General features: G+C 41.3%; 2 protein-coding genes across 5 annotated transcripts; one reads left to right on the top strand and one right to left on the bottom strand.

Moving 5' to 3' along the window:
- Positions 1 to 133: 133 nt before the first annotated feature.
- LOC117745290 (c-Myc-binding protein-like) lies at positions 134 to 2,114 on the bottom strand. Its single transcript, XM_034553519.1, has 5 exons — positions 1,940 to 2,114; positions 1,388 to 1,460; positions 913 to 961; positions 612 to 741; positions 134 to 523 (listed from the first exon to the last, which is right to left on the bottom strand). Exons 1-5 carry the CDS (start codon positions 1,952 to 1,954, stop codon positions 482 to 484), a joined length of 309 nt encoding a protein of 102 aa, XP_034409410.1. The 5' UTR covers positions 1,955 to 2,114; the 3' UTR covers positions 134 to 481.
- Positions 2,115 to 2,722: 608 nt separating this feature from the next.
- rragca (Ras-related GTP binding Ca) lies at positions 2,723 to 18,486 on the top strand. Of its 4 annotated transcripts, XM_034554067.1 has the most exons (9): positions 2,723 to 3,137; positions 6,508 to 6,711; positions 7,855 to 8,054; positions 10,434 to 10,548; positions 13,328 to 13,470; positions 13,720 to 13,868; positions 16,318 to 17,068; positions 17,940 to 18,041; positions 18,166 to 18,486. In XM_034554067.1, the coding sequence occupies exons 1-7, from the start codon at positions 2,955 to 2,957 to the stop codon at positions 16,470 to 16,472; spliced, it is 1,149 nt and encodes a 382-aa protein (XP_034409958.1). In that variant the 5' UTR covers positions 2,723 to 2,954; the 3' UTR covers positions 16,473 to 17,068; positions 17,940 to 18,041; positions 18,166 to 18,486. The 4 variants fall into 4 exon arrangements, with proteins under 4 accessions (XP_034409958.1, XP_034409960.1, XP_034409959.1 ...); XM_034554069.1 differs by having other exon boundaries at positions 16,318 to 16,691; positions 17,940 to 18,486; XM_034554068.1 differs by having other exon boundaries at positions 16,318 to 16,716; positions 17,940 to 18,486.
- Positions 18,487 to 21,542: the final 3,056 nt, after the last annotated feature.

Below are 21,542 nucleotides of genomic sequence, written 5' to 3'. Positions count from 1 at the left end.
ACAATGATAACATTACGAGAAGTGCTATATCTTACTGGTAACCAGCTCCTTGTAAATTAAGTACGAGTGTGTCTTTGTCACACTGTCACGATGCTCTGAACAAAGCACGTTTGTTTAATAACTATGAAAGTAAAAGAAAAAATAGCATTTATTATTTTTTTCCATAGACCACTCAAAAAAAGGAATGTCTTAAAGGAATACTTTATTTAGGGTAAAGTATTTCTTTAAGATCTGACTTTTTCAGCCATATAAAAAAGGGCAATTTCTCCGTAAAGCTAAGCTAAAGATTAAACAAACAAGGAACAAACTTATATACATACATGTACAGGATAAGTAAAATTCTAAGAAACAGTAGAAAAGAAGATTTACAAAAACAGGCACCTAAAAATGATCTGCCTTCACCTATTAGTGTTGTTGTGTCATGAAAGCGAAAGCAAAATTAACAAAATCTACATTGATTAAGCCAAAGTGCTGCTGTGGTCTAGTCAGCTGTGGCTCCATCTTCAGGTTCATAACGCTGCAGCTGGAGAGACGGAGGAGAAAGCGCATCCATGTTAGGTGTGTTGCCTAAAATTACACATAACTTACGATGAGAAGCAGCCAAAACGCACCCTTGATTTGAGGTCTTTGTTTTCGTCTGCCAGCTGTGCACACCTCTGCCTCAAGTCGATCACCTCTTGCTGTAGAGCCTCTGTGTCTGTTATAGCCTGACCCCCAGAATTTAGATGCTGCTTCACAAATCTGGAAAAGGAGTTTGTTAAAGAATCTACTTCTGAACATTTCTCTATATCTTGGTTCGGAGTTGTCGGTGCGGGAATTCATTCAGTCCCGAGGCTCAACTCACGACCAACTATGAGCCCGAGAGGAAATTTCTGCAACCAAATGGTTCAGCTTGTGTGTGTAGAAGGATACTCCAGAGCATTGCTGGGCTTGTCAGGTTGTTCATACAAAGACACTAAAACTGAACAAAAACAAAGAGAGTTAAATACAATTGCATAAATAGGGCTGGATATCAAATGTAAAATGAGGTCAAGTGAGTATTACAAAAAAGGTAGTGTTTTGTTATCAGCCCTGCAACACTGCTACGGTGTTGAAACTGATATTTCAATCTTTTTTTCAAACAATACTTAACCCTTTTTACTCAGACCAAAAAACTGCCATTTTATGATAATTTGGTGTTGATATTTTGATATTCATTAGTATTTTCAGTACAGTCCAGCCAGATGAAGATCTGTGTCAACCATTTGTATAAATATAGCTGTTTCAGTTGTAACATTGTCTTGAACTCTCCTGGGTTGCCTCATTTGCTTCTCATTACAAACGTGAAGTTTGTGAACAGTGGCCATGCTCACAGAGCTCTAGACCTGATGGAGAAGAAGTGCCATACCACTGGTCAGACTGTCAACAACACCAGCTTTCTCCAAGTATCTCCTAAAGTGTTCCCGTTTGGGGTCTGGAGTCTGAAGGAAGAGAAAGGTCATTCATTTTATTACCATCAAAACGGTTAACTGTCAGGTCTAGTTAACTAGAATTTACCAAAGAAAAGTAGATTTAAAAAAAAAGGTTTAATATGTTTAAATGACTTAATTTGCTTGAATGTCCTGCTTGTTAGTAATTTTCAAAGTTAACAGTAAACGTGACTAACGTCAGACATAAAATGGTCAAACTGTGACCGGCAGGAGAACATGTTATGACAAAAAAAAAGTAGTTTTCAGTGTTTAAAAAAAATATTATCTTGACTAAAGGCGCACCAACAAACATTTACGACCCCAAGGCCACAACACGAGTCGTCACAGGTGGGGCATGGACTCCCTAATGAGCACCTTGATGCCGAGCGAGCCCATGTTAGTTTAGCTAGCTGGCCGCTAACGTTAGTAACGTTAGACAAGAAGCTGTTCACTAAGTGTAAAGACAAAGCGACAACAGTAAACACACTTACTCTATAATGTGCCATAATGATGTCGTCTTTAAAGCTGGCTTTCTTCTTATAGTTACTGTTTTTGGGGTCCCACTTATCGCCGCTAACCTTAATTGTGAAACGCAGGAAAACTCTCGGGGGCAGCAGAATTAAGTTTCGTTTATGCAACCGGTCTGCTGTAGATGCTGCCTTCAGGAGTCCCTCGTAAAAAAGTTTGTATCCGACGTATTGATTGGCGAGAGCAAAAACCGTCATTGGCAGTTGGCAACATTTGTTTTGTTGCTGCTGTTTACATTACTTATGATGCAAATAAAAGAAAGGCACAGGAATGCACTACTGTTTTTGTTTTGTTTGTTGTGTTACAAATAGGCTACAACGGATACTCGATTATTTAACATATTATGGCCACTATTAATTCCGACATTGTAGAAAGACATTGAAAGTCTTCACTTTAGTTGATTTCTGCCGCCATCCGCTGGTCATATTGCAGAACACCAGCGCCCACTTTCTAGTCGGCTCATTGTTTAACAACCTTCTTGAAATGCTCACTTATTTTACCACAAATGAAATTTAAAGTGAAGTAAAAATTTAAAGTGAAGTAAAAACGAAGACTTAAATGTCTTCGTTTTTGTTAAGAGTGTGCATTTGCGTATTATTCGGGTGATAGGTCACAAAACAGGTCTGAGTACGAGTCAGGTGACAGCGACCAACCTCAGCAGAGTGACAGGAGCTGCCGACCAATCTTTTTGCATATGAATTCAGACAACCAATCAGAATTAAGGGGTGGCAACAAAGGGGCTAGTTTTTTTTTTTTCACTGGAGAGGAAATCCGAAATGTGTGGGATCACACTCGGTGTTTCCAAGTATCCTGAGCTTTATTGACAAACTATATTCATTGTGTGGCGACCGTTTGTGGCGCTTACCGACCGTCCTGAAACAAACACGGGCGTTGGCGACCGACAAGTAAAACGGGGTGGGGGGGGGGGTGGGGGAGTGAGAGGAAAAGAGGGGGGGACGAGACCGTCGTTAGGTCAAAATGTCGATTCAGTACGAGGTGGAACAGCTGGCAGACAGCTACGGGGTGGCGGACTCCTTCCCCAAAGATTTTGGTTACGGCGAAGAGGAGGCCGACATCGAGGACAGCCCGGCGCCGTCCGACAGCAAACCCAGAATCCTGCTCATGGGTTTGAGGAGAAGTGGAAAATCGTCCATCCAGAAGGTAGGGAGGGGGAGACGTGTTAACTGTTACCCATTGTTAGCTGCCCCCTGCTGCTGCTTCACACAAGTAAACGGCACGTGAGCCAGAATATCTAACGAGCCAGTTCAGCACGTCTGGCTTCACGAGAGGGGAATAACCTGGCATTAAAAGACCTGAACCCGCAGCCTCCAGTGTTAAGTTAGCTGACGCGAGTGTAGCCACAGCAGTGGATTATTAACCAGGTGGACAGGTGACGCCCGCGTGCATCTTCACTGACACATGGACATGAAGGCACGTGACTGTTTGCTTAACAACTTGTCGAACATTTTGACAAATGTATCTCAGTCCCACCTAGCTGTGAGGCGCTGGGCGAGGACTGACGTGTAGCTCCTCACATGACTGCAACCTGACCACTCCTACCGGTCTGCAAGTCCTTACACTTGGTTTTAAATCAGTGCACCAGGAGAACTACCTCCAGGCCAACATGGTCTTTCAGATTGTCTTTCTTCCCACTAATGTTTTTAATTTAAAGCTGGATTAATAAGTTACAGGGTCCTTAAGCTCCCAACACCAAACTGCCCCATGTGCAATATGCACCCATGAGGGCATCACAAGTCCAGAGCAACCAGTACTCTCTTTAGCTGTGGTGGAAAGTCACCCTGATCCTCACCCAGCTATCAACATCTCTTTCCCCGATATCTCATTCTTAAACTAATGGCCTCCATATTTTGTTATGACATGAGCAGCCATGATCTATGTTTCAGGTGAGATTGTCCACACCTCTACAATAAACCAACATCATTGAAATCTTTATATACAGTATATAGTTATATACTGGAATCATATTTCAATTGTGTTTGTTTGTTAGAGATTCACTATGACTAGAACTTAATCAAGTTTATGCAAGCACAATATAACCTAAAGCACAAATGCTTTTAAAGTGAGATTTTGACACTGTCCCTCGACAAGACATGCCTTAGTCAATATTGTACTTTAGTGGAATAACTTCCAGAACAAAGGTGTAATTAATCAAATGATCACAACCTCGCGGAGTTGTTACCCAGTGGGTAATCCCTCCTTGATTTGAAAGCCTTTTCCTTTGTGTTGTACATCCTACGGCAAGGTTGGCTGTCTCGACTTCTTCAAGTCTACTCTTTCAGATGGGCACTGCGGTTGAATAATTGATGAGATGCACATTTGATTATTTATGTTAAAATGGGGGAAGTAGAATCAGGCCTGATATAGCGTGACTTGCCGGGATCCTGTCCCGCAGACATCGCCTGAAGGAATGAACGTAAAGATTGGCAGATTTCCGTACCGAAGTGAACAGTTGCACTGTTTGCTATAATCCACACTCCGTCAAGTCTTGGATTAATGTTCTCCTGTAAGCCTCCAGTCTAGGCTGAAAAACATGTGATTTGGCTTTTTGCTGCTTCTTTGACCTCAGTGGCCCACACACTGACTCAAAATGGCAGTGGTAGAGAGCAACTTCTCTTCTACCCTACTAACAATTAATTTCAGTTTATTTTGTATAGCCCAATATTACAAATGATCCACAATCTGTACACATAGGACACCCCTGTCCCAGGACCTCACATCGGATCAGGAAAAACTCCCCAAAAATAACCTTTGACAGGGAAAAAAGGGAAGAAACCTTCAGGAGAGCAACAGAGGAGGATCCCTCTCCCCGGATGGACAGAAGCAATATATGTCATGTGTACAGAATGAACAGCATTACAAAGTTACATAAACACATTACATGAATATGACAATGTATGAATGGAACTCCAATCCATGAAACAGAAGGAGGTAGAGAGGAGGGGGCGGGGCATCAGCAGGGCCAACGCGGGAGGCCGGCTCACCAGCATCAGACACCTCCAGGTCCAATGGACCCTATGAGACGTGAAGTCACAACGACTCCGGGGAGGAAGCAGAGTTAATAATGTGCAATGGAGAGATGTAAATTCATCCATAAGGAGAGAGAGAAGAGGAGAGAGGTGCTCAGTGTATCCTAAAACATCCCCCAGCAGCCTATAAGCCTATAGCAGCATATCAAGGGGCTGGACCAGGGCAAACCTGATTCAGCCCTAACTATAAGCACAGGATTCAGTAAAGCAAGAGCCTGAACAGACATTAACTTCATGTAGCTGCAGCTGCTTGAGAACAGGCAGCTGAAAATGTGTTGCATCAGAGTGAGTCTGCAATTAGGGCTGCAACAACGAATCGATAAAATCGATTATTAAAATAATTGGCAACGAATTGCATTATTGATTTGTTGTGTCGCGCGATTATTACGCCACCCAATAAGACGCGGAGGTGTTTGAGTATAAAAAAAAAAAAAAAGTTGAGTTGGGAGTGGAGCGGAGCAACAAAAAAAAAAGCAGGTAGAGCAAAGACCATCGGAGAGACGTGTAACGTTGTGCGAGAACTAATGGTTCTACAGAGACAAGCCACGCCCCCTTCCTGCCCGCCTGCATGCTGCAGCGCTGGAAGCAGAAGTTATCGAGACGGAGTCGGTGAAACTCCCCGAGCTGTGAGCCTACGGGTGATGTTATGAACCCAAACACCAGGGGGTTAGATGTTCCGACGTTTATGGGATGTCCTCAACAAGTATAAAGCAGAACTAGTGGTTATTTATTCCGTGGTGAACGGCGGAAATAACAGTTTTTACGGAGACAAGCCACGCCCCCTTTTCCTGCGGTTTAGACAAGTGCGTCTTATTTATGTACAATTTCTTTTTTCTTTTAAAAATTAGCAGGTGCGGCCTATAGATAGGTGCGCTCTATAGTCCTGAATCTACGGTACCTGTTACCTGTGCATTTTCTGTCACAGTTCTGTTGAATAAAGGGTTGGAAATTAATGCTTTTTAGTTTTTTTATCCAATTCATCGATTAATCGAACAAATAATCGACAGATTAATCGATTTATTAAAATCGTTAGTTGCAGCCCTATCTGCAATGTTGTGCCCTCTTTCCCCTTGCTCTTCATGTGAATTCCGGATGATGTCTTATTGCTTAAATTATCGCATCAGCCAAAATACAATCCTGCCAGGGTATTCGCTCTCATGAAACATTATTTTGAGGCAGTTTTGCAAGATATATCCATATCGCTGGACAATAATTTACAACACATCACTTTCTCTGTAACTAGTAAAGGGAACGTGTGTGTGTGTGTGTTTATTATTATTATTATTATTATTATTATTATTATTATTATTACAGAACCATCCATCCAAGAGCACCAGGGATTGTTGTTGTCTTTACGTAGATGACGACCACATTTTGGAACACATCTCTGTCAAATTCAGAAAATAAAACTTTAAAGTTATTTAAAAATTCCACACAAATCGTCTGCATTTATTGTACTTAAACATTAACACTTCTGATTTCAGGTTGTGTTCCACAAAATGTCTCCCAATGAGACTTTGTTCCTGGAGAGCACCAACAAGATCTACAAGGACGACATCTCCAGCAGCTCCTTTGTCAATTTCCAGATTTGGGACTTCCCGGGTCAGGTTGACTTCTTCGACCCCACCTTCGACTACGAGATGATCTTCAGAGGAACCGGCGCTTTGATATTTGTCATCGATGCTCAGGTGAGGAACAGAAAAAAAGCTGTGACTGTTCCATGGTTATAAACGGGGTGTTTTACCGTCTGGAAACTTTTTTTGTGCTGTAAGTTGAAGTTGAAGCCCTCGAGAATAAACTCTGACAGACAGCCAGAATAGCCGGGATAAGAGACAATTACGCACCATGTCTTTTATGCCAGTGCTCTAAGTGCTTTCAAGAAGTAATCTCAGCTGCGATGTCAGCCACGGATTATATAATTGCAGGGTTTGTTTGTACTCGAGTAGGTGCATCAGGTTCAATTAGTTTCAGCAGTTGGTCACACAATGATATCTGAGGAAACTTGTTTTTTTCTTGAATATAATGCAGCAGTACATTTCCTCAAACCTGGTCCAAAGCTGATCAGTGTACACCTACAGGTGTCGTCCCTGTAATGCTTTTCTAGACTGTGTGTGTGTGTGATAAGATAAGATAATCCTTTATTAGATCCACAGTGGGGAAATGTAAAGGATTACAGCAGCAAAGGGGTAAAGTGCGCACAAGACATGGTAAGATCAAATATAACAATAGGGAGTTAACGGTCAATAAAACCAGTACGGTAATTGAATAATATATACAATAATATATACACACAGGCAGAATAAATATGGCTATTTCCACAGTGTATTGATATTAATATTGCACAGGTTGGAGTGAATGAAGTGTGTTGTGGTCTACTGTGAGCTCAGCTGGTTGTGCAGCCTGACAGCACAGGAAGGAAGGACTTGTGGTATGCTGTGTGTTGATTTTCCTCTTCGTATTGACTGAATGGAATTAGCTGTAATTGCAATTAGGTATTGTATCACTGCCCTAACATATTTTAAATAGCCATTTTCAAGGTTTATCCCAAGCAAAAGATGGTTGCTTGCAATTCTGCGATATTTCATTGTAAATGTTGAGGTATCTAAACGTTTAAAGAAGCTTTAATTGTGGTGTTGTCAAATGCTTGAACTCATCTGACGGTATAGCCGAAATAACGGTGATTCATTTTACGGTGATTGTGTGCATTAATGTAGCCATAGAAGATAATTGTGATCCATGTTTGTATTGTTTTGTACCCAGTTTCATGATTATCTTTCTGAAAAGATGTGCAGATTGAATATGTGTATAATACGTTGCTTTCGTCCTCTTAGGATGATTATGTGGAGGCCTTGGGCAGGCTTCACCTCACTGTGTCTCGGGCCTACCGAGTCAATCCAGAGATCAACTTTGAGGTGTTTATCCACAAAGTGGACGGCCTCTCCGACGATCACAAGATCGAAACCCAGAGAGACATCCATCAGAGAGCCAACGATGATCTGGCAGACGCCAGCTTAGAAAAGCTGCATCTCAGGTAAAAAAAATGTATTTTACTTCTACGCCTGTACAAGGCTGACAAATACCTAATTTATCCCTGCTCTCTATGCAATCACATGTTGGTACAGTCATTTACATTTATGGTGAAATATTGTGCTTTATGGTTCATATCGTTGTAAGATGACGCTGGCGGGCGGTGCACACATCACTCTTATCAAAAGCCAGGGAGGGTTTGCTGAGGACACACACACACACACACACACACACACACACACACACTGTCGCACTTGTTAGCTGTGCATGTTTAGTTTTAGTTTTTGCTATCAGTTCTCATTGATGCATGGCTATAAAATTCATGCAAATAGGCCCTGTGTCTTTCTCCTAGTAACACCAGAGTCCATCAATATACGACTATGATAACATTATATTTAAATTAAGTTGGATAGCACACCTATAACACACAATGGCTTAATCCAATATGAAAATACACATTAGCACATTTGGCATCGGGTTGTCCGACCTGCGTATTACTATTCATTTTAAAATAGTGCCTTAAAAACACATGTACGAACTCCCTGCAACAAAGAGGTAGATCTAATAAACACGGTCAAAGTGATGAATGATTGAATGCATGAACAGTGTCGTTGTCCTATGAACACCAAACATCTCTCCAAAATTTCAAGTTTTCATCAGCTAAGAAGAATTGTCTCTTATCTTTGTGACAATTCATTTGTCGGATAATCCAGAGGGGTTTTAATGGGTTATTTATCTTAAGAAATAACAGCTTTTTTTTCTAAGTCATTAAGGAACTTTCAATCCTTCAGTTCATCAGAATATATCCGCCTCACCAAAATCAGAGGCCACTGTCACAAAATGTAATCAACAATCAACCTTTGATACCTAATTATTACCCACAAATCAAAACAAATCACACATTGTATTAAATGTTTTAATTTAGACTTTGTTCTGCAGAGTGGATTTACCCAAATTTGATAAAAAACGTTGTTGCAGCTTTGAAATGAGCCGTAACAGGTTGGTACTGCCAATAATCAGAAACATCAAATCCCCTCAAAAGCATTTCCATGCCAGCCAAATGAGAACATGTGTGAAGGCACGCAGGGTTTTTCATACTTATTTCTTAATTCTTCATTCCCCACGTGTTGTTAAGACGGTGGGGAATTTGTGTTGGATGTTTTATTTGCACGTTACAATAGTCTAACTTCTTTTAAAACAATTTATCCTAATTTTTTAGGAGTTATCTCTCTAATGTAGCTCATGTTAGGTTATTTGTAACTAGAGCTGCTGTATTCAACGTATTAATTCATTATCTGTCTGGAGCAATTCTTTGTGTTAAAACAACGTTGTGCTTCCACAACACATGTAGGTGTTAACAACCAGTCAGTCATACCTCCCGCTGCATTACACTTGTGTTAAGTTTGAAAGTAAAAACAGGGCTGCACTCCCAGATTCAGATGTTGCACTTGTAGTACAACATCTGTGTTATTGCAGACGTATGACTTGTAATTTAATCCTAGAGGGTTTTTAATCCGGATGGTTCTAACATTATGTGACACTGTGAAAAGTAATTTGTTTGTGACACAGTAGTTCAGGGGAGGAGCTTATTGGTTGGTTCTGTGATCTCAGTAGTGTTGATGCACAGCAGCTGATGTCCTACAAACTTTCAGCTGTGAGATTCCTCTCTGACCTCCTAATGAAGAAACAATGGTCCATGCTTCAGAAACCAGAGCTCCCAACGTCTGACATATTTAAGGTTGAGCTGAAATGTAGAACTGTAGATTCAACAATCGACACGTTGTTTTCTTTCTTTCACATTTCAAAGACAAAATGATTCATCGATTAATAGTATGTTAGATTAATCAATAGATTTTTTTTTGCAGGCCCAAACAAACAAAACAAATGTCCTCATTAATTGCAGGCCGCCCTGGCTGTTTGCGGTCATCTCTGCAGCAGCTTTACTGTTGACGTCTGTGCTGGCACACGCTGCACTGTGTTTTATGCGAGGTGACATTGTTGTTTATTCTGGTTCGACAGCCGGAGCGGTCCTGGATATATGGCGACGCTGAGAGGGCCTTTTTATTATTTTTATGGCTCTGCTTTGTGGCTCTCTGGTGCTTCTTCCCTGTAATGCGCCTCCTTTATTTTTATATCTCAGTAACAAAACTCAAGTCATGTGTGTCCAGTTTGGTGTATAAAGACTTTTTTTTTTTTTTTTGTTCCTGTGTTTTTATGTCTCAATCTGCTTTACAGCTCTTTTCTACACTCCAGGGTCACGTGATCTCGTTGTGACTATCTGTATTTTTACCTGCCATCATCATGTGTGTTCTAAGGAAGTGAGGCGTGTAGCCTACTAGAAACTGCTCATTCACTTCCTTTTTTTTTTCTTTTTGTCTTTCAGCTTTTACTTGACGAGTATTTATGACCACTCCATCTTTGAGGCCTTCAGCAAAGTGGTGCAGAAGCTCATCCCGCAGCTCCCCACTCTGGAGAACCTCCTCAACATCTTCATTTCGGTAAGTAAACTTGGAGCAGCCAAGGCTTTGTAAATCAAGCTTCTTGTGACTTTGTCATTGGCCACCATGATTAATGTGTGACAGCCTGCATTATGTGAGTCACTGCCAGCCCTGATGCCACTTTTTGGTGAGCGGTTCCTGCAATGCCCTTTATAGTGGTTGATTGCGACGCTGGTCTGTGGATGCTGCACACGTTTTCTGCACACATTCTCAATGATACATTTTGAATATTATTGCTGTCAATTACGCCAAACAAGGAGCCCTGCCTCGCATGATTCAATTCAGTTTATATTATATAGCCCAATATCACAAATTACAAATTTGCCTCAGAGGGCTTTACAATCTGTACACATACGACATCCCTGACCTTTGACCTCACATCAGATCAGGAAAAACTCCCCAAAAATAACCTTTCACAGGGAAAAAAGAGAAGAAACCTTCAGGAGAGCAACAGAGGAGGATCCCTCTCCCCGGATGGATAGATGCAATATATGTCATGTGTACAGAATGAACAGCGATACAGAGTTACATAAACACATTACATGAATATGACAATGTATGAATGGAACTCCAATCCATGAAACAGAAGGAGGTAGAGAGGAGGGGGGGGCGGCGCATCAGCAGGGCCAACGCGGGAGGCCGGCTCATCAGACACCTCCAGGTCCAATGGACCCTATGAGACGTGAAGTCACGACTCCGGGGAGGAAGCAGAGTTAATAAGGTGCAATGGAGAGATGTAAATTCATCCATAAGCAGGGTTGCAAAATTCTGGGAATATTCAAAGTTGGAAACTTTCCACGGGAATTAACGGTAATAAACGGGAATATATGGGAATTAACGGGAATAAACTGGACATTTTGGGGTAATTTAACTGTATGTACGTTGTCATAAGCAGACATGCATGCAAACATTTATAATACAACTTTTAAAAATGACATTTTTGACATTTTGTGAGTAGAACTTTATTCTTTCATCGAACAACAAAAACATGAACGTTGAATAAAAAAGGTGTATTCCCTATGATCACCATCCCCCAACACAATTTTTTTTTAAAGTGTTTTTCCCTGAATCCTTTCAGGTCTAAATGCTTTCTTCCTGGACCTCATCAACGTCCTCCTCACTGCTGTAAAAAGTTAGTCTACTGTATACAAATACACTTGGTATTAAAATGAACATGGCTTCAGTTTACCAAGTAATCAATATGCTATATGACAAACAGTGTTGGGAAAGTTCACTTTCTACATGAACTAGTTCAGTTCATAATTCAACATTTTGAACTAAGCTCCAAAAAATGAACTACTTCAGTTATTTTTTTCAATATGTTGCAGCTATTATTGAAATCTCTATCTGTCTGCAATACCGCTCTTGGCCTCAACTCAACTCGGTGCTCTCACACTTGCCAGGCAAAGGGCCTGAAACGTTCAGGACACTGATGACAAAGACGTTCAAAAACAACAGAACGTTTTCTGTTTACGTTTATGTTTCCCGACAATGTTCCCAACCAGCTGCATTCAGGGTCCAACTGAACTAGGCGTGGATAGTCTTGTTCTCAACTACATTTATGCATATGCTTTTGCAAAGCAACTTTTTTTTTTTCAAAATTCCCAAAATTCCCGAGGCAAAATTCCCGTGGAAACTTTCCGGAAATTTACCGGAAACTTTCCGCCCCTTTGCAACCCTATCCATAAGTAGAGAGAGAAGAGGAGATAGGTGCTCAGTGTATCCTAAAACGTCCCCCAGCAGCCTATAAGCCTATAGCAGCATATCAAGGGGTGATGATTACAAAATGTTCAAACTGTTCTGGTATCCAGCATTTCAGATTCTTTGAGTCAAAAAAATATCTCCTTGTGAAGGAAAAAGCTCCAACTCCCTTTTTTAATATTTATTTTTTAAAGTTACATTTCATAAAAAATACTTCAAAGAGCATTTAATTGAATCCTGCCTTTGCTTGCAAGATTCAGCTTTGTAACATTGGATTTTGGTTGTGTATATGACATCTGTTAGCACACATCCTGTCATCACTGAATGATTAAAGTTACATTTAAAACATGGCGTAAAACTCTGTATTTTAAAACTTTGTGGAGTTAACTGAATAAAAATGAAGCTAACTTTTGTACCACCTTTTTTTGTTTTTTTTTTGTTTGTCCTATAAGAGTGGGTTATATAAATAGCATTCACTATCATGGTATCTGGAATTTAAATTATTGTACTAGTGTATTACATTTCAATATGTGTGTGTTAATTTAATTTTAGAAAAGCTTTTATAGGTCAAATATGAACCAGCACGGTCTAATTGAGAAAATAAGATACCAAATGATGCTACTTCATCTCGTTGATGCAAAATCAATAAACATATCTTAACCTAAAGACTGTACATCCAGAAATATTAAATGTACCTACCACAGTATAAACAGAATAAAGATATATATATAGTGCTTTATCAATAAGACATGTCAGAATAATAAGCGGCAAAGATTTTTGTTTCTATCATTATATTAATTATTCATTTGTTTTTTGAATTGTTGACTCGACCAAGTGTCTCACATTTTAATACAAAATGATTAAAGAAAAACGTGTTAGTTGGTTGCCCTTGTAAAAATATGTTGACAGTTTGCCAAATGAATAATCTCTCAAAGCATTTTGTCATCATATCGCCTTCCCCTTCTGTCTAAATATGAAATGTTCAATGTCTGAACTGTATAATAATTTTCCTAATGCCATCTTTTTGTCTCTTCATCATTCTTTTTCTCTTCCTCTCTGTCGTCTTTGCCAATGACAGAATTCTGGGATAGAGAAGGCCTTTCTGTTTGATGTGGTCAGTAAGATCTACATCGCCACAGACAGCTCTCCTGTCGACATGCAGTCCTATGAACTGTGCTGTGATATGATTGACGTGGTCATCGACGTCTCCTGCATCTACGGGTGAGTGTGATTTAGACTTGGGGGGGGGGGGGGGGAGAGAGTATCGAAAGATTAGTTTGAATTAACTCTGTATTGATTTACATATTAAATGCTAAAAGAACATGCTTTTCTTAATGTTGTAGGATATAGAGTTCACAACCTGTGGATACTTTGTCTGAAGCAGAACTTTAATTTATGTGTTTATTTGGCTTCTTAATCCACATCCACAAACAAGCATTGTATTTAAGTTTTTGTGTTTTGCCACAACAGTCTGAGGGAGGACGGCAGCGGCAGTGCCTACGACAAGGAGTCCATGGCCATCATTAAGCTCAACAACACAACTGTGCTGTACCTGAAAGAGGTCACCAAGTTCCTGGCGCTTGTCTGCATCTTGCGGGAGGAAAGCTTTGAGCGCAAAGGTAAACCTCTGATCCCCCTGCAGCTCATTTGGCTTAATTAGGCTAATTGTGATGTGGCTTTTGAGTGTAGCGCGTTCATATTTTCTTCCACGTTATGCAAGCATTGCAGTGAGTTTGTATTGTTTACAGAGGGTATGAAGTCTAAACAAGGAAGCCTAAACAGTAGAAAGTGTTGCAAATACATTAAAGGGAAAATGCAGCAGTTTAATAATGCACCCAAGTTCGGGGACTTTCAAAAGAATAGTGCAATAATAAATGCAGCAGTGGCTGAGATATCCAGAATTTTATCCCTTGGTTTATTTTATTAGATGTTCCTGCTGCGAGATCCTGATGAGATTGTCAAGTTTATTTTGAAGCTTCTTCAAAAGCCACAAAGGAAACTGATCTTAATCTGTTAAAAGGCCGGAGCTCCTGTTTGACTTTGTAAACGATACTGCATTTAAGTTCTGTTTTTATTTGACTGAGTGTTGTGTTCGAGGAGATGCTCAGTTTTTGGTTGTTTGTTGTGTTTTTCTTTATGACTTGTTTTAAGGTGTTTTTGTTACAATGCAAGACAATACTCTTGAGGCAAATTTGTAATTTGTGATATTGGGCTATACAAAATAAACTGAATTGAATTGAAAGACCAGGGCTACATTCCTCGTACCTGGCTAACTGAGATAATTTTCAGGATAAGATTACAAAAGTCAGGCTTTTCGGTTCCACGAAGCAAGTTTGGCAAAATCACCATATCAACACATCCAACAACTTGAACCTGCTCCAGCGCAGGCTAACTTAAGTTAGCTGGATAAGCTTGCAGCTCCCTTCCTCAGAGATCCCATTGATGAATGAGTGATATTAGTTGGATTAATATTTCATAGGGAGAGAGTTCTTATCACGCCATGATGACTTCCTATACGAGCACTATCTATTCTGCCCACAAGGAATCATTTATTTACAGACCTTCTCGAGCCATCAAATCGCCCAAACAAGGCAGATTTTGTCAATCGAAAAGGCTTTCACAGCATTAATGAGTAGATTGTTATGACAACAATCATGTCTTTGACAATAGGGGTCATGGACCTTGCAATTGCCTGCTGTAGGCAACAATATTCAGATTTGCACACACATATTCAAATTCCTAGTTCTATATGGTCATCTCCACGTGTGTGTATGTATGTGTATATATATATATATATATATATATATATATATATATTATATATATACACACACACACACACACACTCTGGGCTTGTTTTTATCTACTAGAGTTGAGATCATTCTTTTAGAGCTCATTGGATGATGCATGCCATTAAGTCGACTACCAGCAGGCATATTTAAAGAAATATAATTGTATTGATTGGGGTGATGAGGGACTTAAAATTAGTCAATACATTTTCCCAACACTTATGCTGCGTTCACACCAAAAGCGTTGCGAGTAGATTCCATGCAAGTCAATGCACAGACGAGAATGGATGCAAATGAAGCAGATTTTCATCCAGTTATTCAGACGTAGTCGGTGAAAGTTACCGAGCTGTGTGAGCCCATGGTGGATGGCTGAAATTATAACAGTTTCCACGGAGTAAACCCACAGAGATAAGCCACGCCCCCTCCCCAGCGCGAATGAATAAACCACAAATAGTCGGGCGAGTAAACTCACACGAGTAAAGCGTTGTGAATATTCATGTAAACGCAGCCTTACGCATTTAACTTGTCTGATATGTTGCCATGCTTCTTGTCTAGCCCTCACAGCGGTGGCGGTGTTAGATGTTCCATGATTATGGTCTGGAATTCCTCAAATACGTTCATGATCATCTCCTGCTCCTCAGCGGAGAAAAGGGAGGCTCTTCCTTTGAGTTTATTTGCCTTTGTGCTGTTAGAAAATCATGGATTTGGTGATCGACGCTTCCCCCTTTTTGAAGTCGGACGGACACGCGCAACTATCCTGAGTACTGACGTCTGGATCGAATTAACCAGATTATTTGAGCGCGGAGCAGCCTTTGAGAAACCGGGATAGCCTGATGTCAATCATCGGGTTAATTTAAGCTGGCTAATAGGACATTTAATCAACTTAGTTGAACCACGTACGAGGAATAGGGCCCTGACCACAAACTATAGCTCAACATCTCAAATGTGACCCTAAAGTTAAATCGGCATCTTTCAGTCTCCACATGGAGTAAAATCATCGGCTTTAAAATGTTAATGTTAAAAATGTTTTGGATAGGTAATACATTGGGTTATGTTACACTTTTTAAAATAATTGGGGAATATTGTAAAGGAAAATGTAGTTTATGGGGAATCTGTTGATGTTGGATGCATAATAATAATAATAATAATAATAATAGCCAAACATGACACCATATTGACAGTGAAAATACACCAAATAATAATGCACTTTTTTTTTTTGTAACAATGCAAGACTCGTACATGTCCTAACACAATCTGTGCCTCTTTGTTGCCTCTTTAGGATTAATAGACTACAATTTCCACTGTTTCCGGAAGGCCATTCATGAAGTATTTGAGGTGGGCGTTTCCACCCAGCGTCCATCTGGCTCCCAGGTGGTGGGCTCACCCTGCACTAAGGCCGTCGCCCTGAACGGCACGCCGCGCAACACTGTCTAAACACTGATGCTACATTAAAAAAGAAAAAAAAAAGAAAAAAAAGACTGGAAGGAAAGATGGAGACTGGCCAGAGAGCCTGTAGAGGAGAGACTACTAAACTGGGGCTCACGCCAATCTCAATCCCTTTGCCCCCCCAGCACCCAAAGTACTGTGAGACGGCACTGGAGCGCAGTGGGATCCGGCTAAGATGGAAAGGGAAATTCAAGCATTCGTTTTTAGGTGAATACACGGCACCATGTTGGCGGTAAGGAAGTCAAAGAGCGCAAAACTGCACCTGGACAGGAAAAGGTTCAGTATCTCTCTTTCCTAACGCGGTCAAAGGCCGTGATAATAAGCTGCTCCTCCCTCTCCACGAACAATGTGAGGAGGGAAAACAAACCCGTGTTGTCGCCTCTTGCTCACGGACAAACGGTGATGTCAGTTTGCAGGAATCTGTCTCATGATGAACCCAACCCGACCACTTCTGTGCTGACTGTAAAAAACAAATGATGGTGGATGTGAACTGCTCGTCCCCAACATGTTCAGAAATGGCCTTATGTAGATGAAGCTTGTCTGCAGTGCAAGTGTTCTCTCAGCACCACTCACACACCATTCAGGTAGCGTGAAGAGTGTGTGAGTGTGTGAGTGTGTGAGTGTGTGAGTGTGTGAGTGTGTGAGTGTGTGAGTGTGTGAGTGTGTGTGAGTGTGTGTGTGTGTGTGTGTGTGTGTGTGTGTGTGGTGTGTGTGTGTGTGTGTGTGTGTGTGTGTGTGTGTGTGTGTGTGTGTGTGTGTGTGTGTGTGTGTGTGTGTGTGTGTGTGTGTGTGTGTGTGTGTGTGTGTGTGTGTGTGTGTGTGTGTGTGTGGTGTGTGTGTGTGTGTGTGTGTGTGTGTGTGTGTGTGTGTGTGTGTGTGTGTGTGTGTGTGTGTGTGTGTGTGTGTGTGTGTGTGTGTGTGTGTGTGTGTGTGTGTGTGTGTGTGTGTGTGTGTGTGTGTGTGTGTGTGTGTGTGTGTGTGTGTGTGTGTGTGTGTGTGTGTTCCCCCAGACTAGGACCTTTACAGAAAGAGTTAATGTCCTTCTCAATAACCGAAGCTCAGCGTAATTAAACCCCTTTTCAATCAGTGAAAGTAACTTCACTATTAAAATTAAACTTTTGATTAAGTTTTGTGATAGTTTGTAAGAAAAAATTTAATAAGTTTAGTAGGAAATTTGGAAACTTGTCTTTGCAAAAGCACTGCCAAAATGATTGAATGGCTCAGTCAACAGTGAAACGATGAGAACTTGTCATGATGAAAGCCTTATTTGTTGCCATATGTGAAAGACAAGTATTCGGTTGAGATGCAGGACTGGTGCAGGGGTTCGTACTCCACATCGTCCGTCTGAGACATTTTGGGATGATGATGATCATATGAACCGGTTTGAACGTGCATGTTTTCCCCACCTACAGTTTCAGTCCTGCCCATAATGATTAACCCATGTTGTGTATTTAGTTTGGCGCTGTTCAGCCGGATCCTCAAGAACAAAATGTACCCATTCCAAGCATGCATCCGTGGACGTGTTGTCAACCTTTACACTGCTCATTGCATTCAAAGGTGAGAAAGTGAAGCTAACCAAGACAATTAAATGCATATTTACAAGGAGGGAAGAAGACCAAATTTCTTTTACTTTTGCCATTACAATGAGATGCAATATGTTCATGCCTGTGTTTTATTTCAGTGGTGAGATGTGGGAACTCTGGCTGCTTCTAAAGAACAGGAACCCGACTCGCCAAGCCGCAATGACGAGTTTTCTTTATAAGTTTGCTGAGTAAAACGCTAAACGTTGGCGTTCCAGATTTGAAGGCGTTTTGGGATTTTACTCAGCAAAGATATTTTTGTAACTCTGTGACTTTGCTCCTTGAAACCGACTCGATGTTCTCAACACGGTCATTATCATTGAGCAGAAAATAAACACTTGCACATCAGAACTGTGATGGATGATTGATTTTCATGTATTGTGATGCTATACTATGTTAAATAAATGAAAATTTAAATTTTGGTTTTGTTACTGTTTGTTATTGTAGGATACATATTGTCTAACCGCTACCTGGGTGCATTTCTTAAAATGTCCCAAAATCAAAATCATTTGTTTTTCAATGACTAGGTGAAACAAACGAATGCTCCTTCACGGCCCTGAATCTAGTGCAGACCTACAAGCAAACACAAGATGGCGCTGTAGGATTACTCTAGTGACTTGTTCTATGTTTTGGTCTCCTCTCCAAGCCCAGTAACTGTTTTCATCCTTTACAGTGAGCACGCACCATGTCTGTATGGTGCGTTACACGTTAAAGTACGACTATTCATGTCAGCAGCTTCTATAACCATAGGGAGCAGTATGATCATAGCAAGGGAGTAAATTGGATTATTCAGTATTGATGTAACATCGGCTGCAGCTCGCATCCAGTTTGTTGAGAAGAAAGGTTGTGTTTCCTGGATATTTCCTATATGTTAAAAGTCTGAAAGACCTTGAAAACAAAATAAAAACTTTAGCTGAAATGCTCAAAAAAGTAAATACAATATCTAATTGTCTGTTTTCTTGAGTTGGCTGATGTTCTCATGGAATTATGAGTGAGAAGGGAGGAGGGGCAAAACACATCTCCTTTCTGGTTCTGAATAGCTTCAGCATGCAAGTTATTCACCAGTTAAGTTAAATAAGCCTCACAGCTACTGTCACGAGCCATTATGTGGGGAGTAGGCGAGACAGCTAAACACCACTTCCACACAATTTAAATGCAATAAAACACTGACAGCTTTTTTATCCACTTCATTAAGCCAGTAATTTCTTATAAAAATGTCCCGCATTAATCCCGGCCATGGGTTTCCCTGCGGTTCCTTAAGCTCTCCTCCAACCTTAGCCGCCTTGCTTTGATGCTTACTCAAATAGGCGCTAATTTGAGATAAATTATGCATCCGCATGTAGACTTCCCATGCCAAGGAATATAAAGTGTGACACTCTGAAAGATGGTGAATTAAAGCAAAGTGTGATATCTTGACGGCCTAATGGCAGATAGGTTAGACCTGTCAGCCTGATGGTTTGTTGATCTGTGAATCCCTCCGTGTTCGGGGCAGGGGAGAGGTCGTGTTTATGATGTTTTGAAGGTCATTTGGACTCATTTGGACAGGATGGATAGACCGATGCACTGGGCCTTTAATGGACTTACTCTACTCAAATCTTAATTGTTCTTTTAATGTTGATGTGGTTTACACTCGGGGAAAGTAAAATAACAGATACAAACATATATATATATATATATATATATATATATATATATATATATATATATATATATATACTGTAGTATTTGTTTGCAGGAGCAGTAGATTATACGATATACAAATGAAGCATAAAAAGTGCCAAATAATATACAGCAACATAAATACTAACTATTAAGTGTATTGAGACGAAAACGTCCCTGAAGTTGCAATAAAAAGTAAATCAGGATTTACACTTTGTTTTGAGCGCTACCGGCTTAACAAAACTGTTATTGCACGAGTATCAGCAAAGTGTGCAAAGTGTCTTCATAGTCCATAATCTAGACAAACTAATGCTGGATCAAATATGTCATTCGGTGGAAGCCGGTATATCCAGAGCATCTGTGTGTTCAGCGTGGCCACGGCAATCTCATCAACGACCCTCAGCGAATTGAACGTGACTTAAATAACAATAACATCAAATAAAACTTGCAACATGAGTTGAGTCACATTTTAATGAAGAAATCTGGAGAAATCATAACCCAACACAAACTATACATGAGCACCTGGATCCTCTGATATCCGCTGAACAACAGAGTGACGTAATCCCCTCTCTAGATGGGGCTGTTGTCTGCTGGTTCGCCGGCTGGTCCCTCACTCTTCCCTCGGCCTTTCTGCTCCACAGTGCGGGCAACATGGAGATCAGCATCACATACAGCTAGAGAGAGCTGGAGAAGTTGAGGAAGCAGAGGAGGGAGAGAGAGAGAGGGGGGGGGGGGGGGGGGGGGGGGGGGGGGGGGGGATGAGAGAGCTGGAGAAGTTGAGGAAGCAGAGGAGGGAGAGAGAGAGAGAGGGGGGGGGGGGGGGAGAGAGAGCTGGAGAAGTTGAGGAAGCAGAGGAGGGAGAGAGAGAGAGAGGGGGGGGGGGGAGAGAGAGTAAGAGAGAGGGGGAGAGAGAGAGCTGGAGAAGTTGAGGAAGCAGAGGAGGGAGAGAGAGAGAGAGAGAGAGAAAGAGGGGGGGGGGGAGAAAGAGAGAGAGAGTAAGAGAGAGGGGGGGAGAGAGAGCTGGAGAAGTTGAGGAAGCAGAGGAGGGAGAGAGAGAGAGAGAGAGAAAGAGGGGGGGGGAGAAAGAGAGAGAGAGAGGGGGGGAGAAAGAGAGAGAGAGAGAGAGGGGGGAGAGAGAGAGAGAGAGGGGGGGAGAAAGAGAGAGAGAGAGAGAGGGGGGAGAGAGAGAGAGAAAGAGGGGGGGGAGAGAGAGAGGGAGAGAGGGAGAGAGAGAGGGGGGGGGGGGGGAGAGAGAGAGGGAGAGAGAGAGAGAGAGAGAGAGAGAGCTGCATGATGTACAACTGTAATTTGGCAGCGTAGCAGCTGCTGAAATTGCTTTGCTTTATCAAAGCAACGCTGCTTCGCCCCCTGTCCCTAATACGGAAGCTTAACCAATAATGAAATAAAGCCAGCAGAACATACTTTTGCCTGTGATGTCACGCTCACTTCCGCTCGCCGGCCCGCCCTTCGTCTTGGATGTCTTAGTATCATTACAACAATGATATTGCCATTACGTTCTTAATAAAAAAAACTCAGTCAGCCGCGTGCTATCTCCCATCTTTACATTTTATTAGCCGTGCTTATGAGAGACGAGGGGAAAAATGATGAGACTAAGTGAGACGTCTCTGATAGGTGACGGATGTAATACAGGCTTCATTTGTTATATTGTAAGGTAACGCAGCTTCAGAGAGTGTAATTATGTGGCATGCACGTGGCTCTCAGCAGCGTGTCTCTGGCAAGTACATGTATTTAATGTTCTTCTCCCACTTCTGGACAAAATGAGACAGTTTTGAGGTTCCAGTTATTAATGAAAGGACAT

This window comes from Cyclopterus lumpus, chromosome 16 (assembly GCF_009769545.1).
Source record: "Cyclopterus lumpus isolate fCycLum1 chromosome 16, fCycLum1.pri, whole genome shotgun sequence".
In the NCBI taxonomy this organism is placed as follows: Eukaryota; Metazoa; Chordata; class Actinopteri; order Perciformes; family Cyclopteridae; genus Cyclopterus; species Cyclopterus lumpus.
This window is presented reverse-complemented; position numbering and strand designations above follow the sequence as displayed.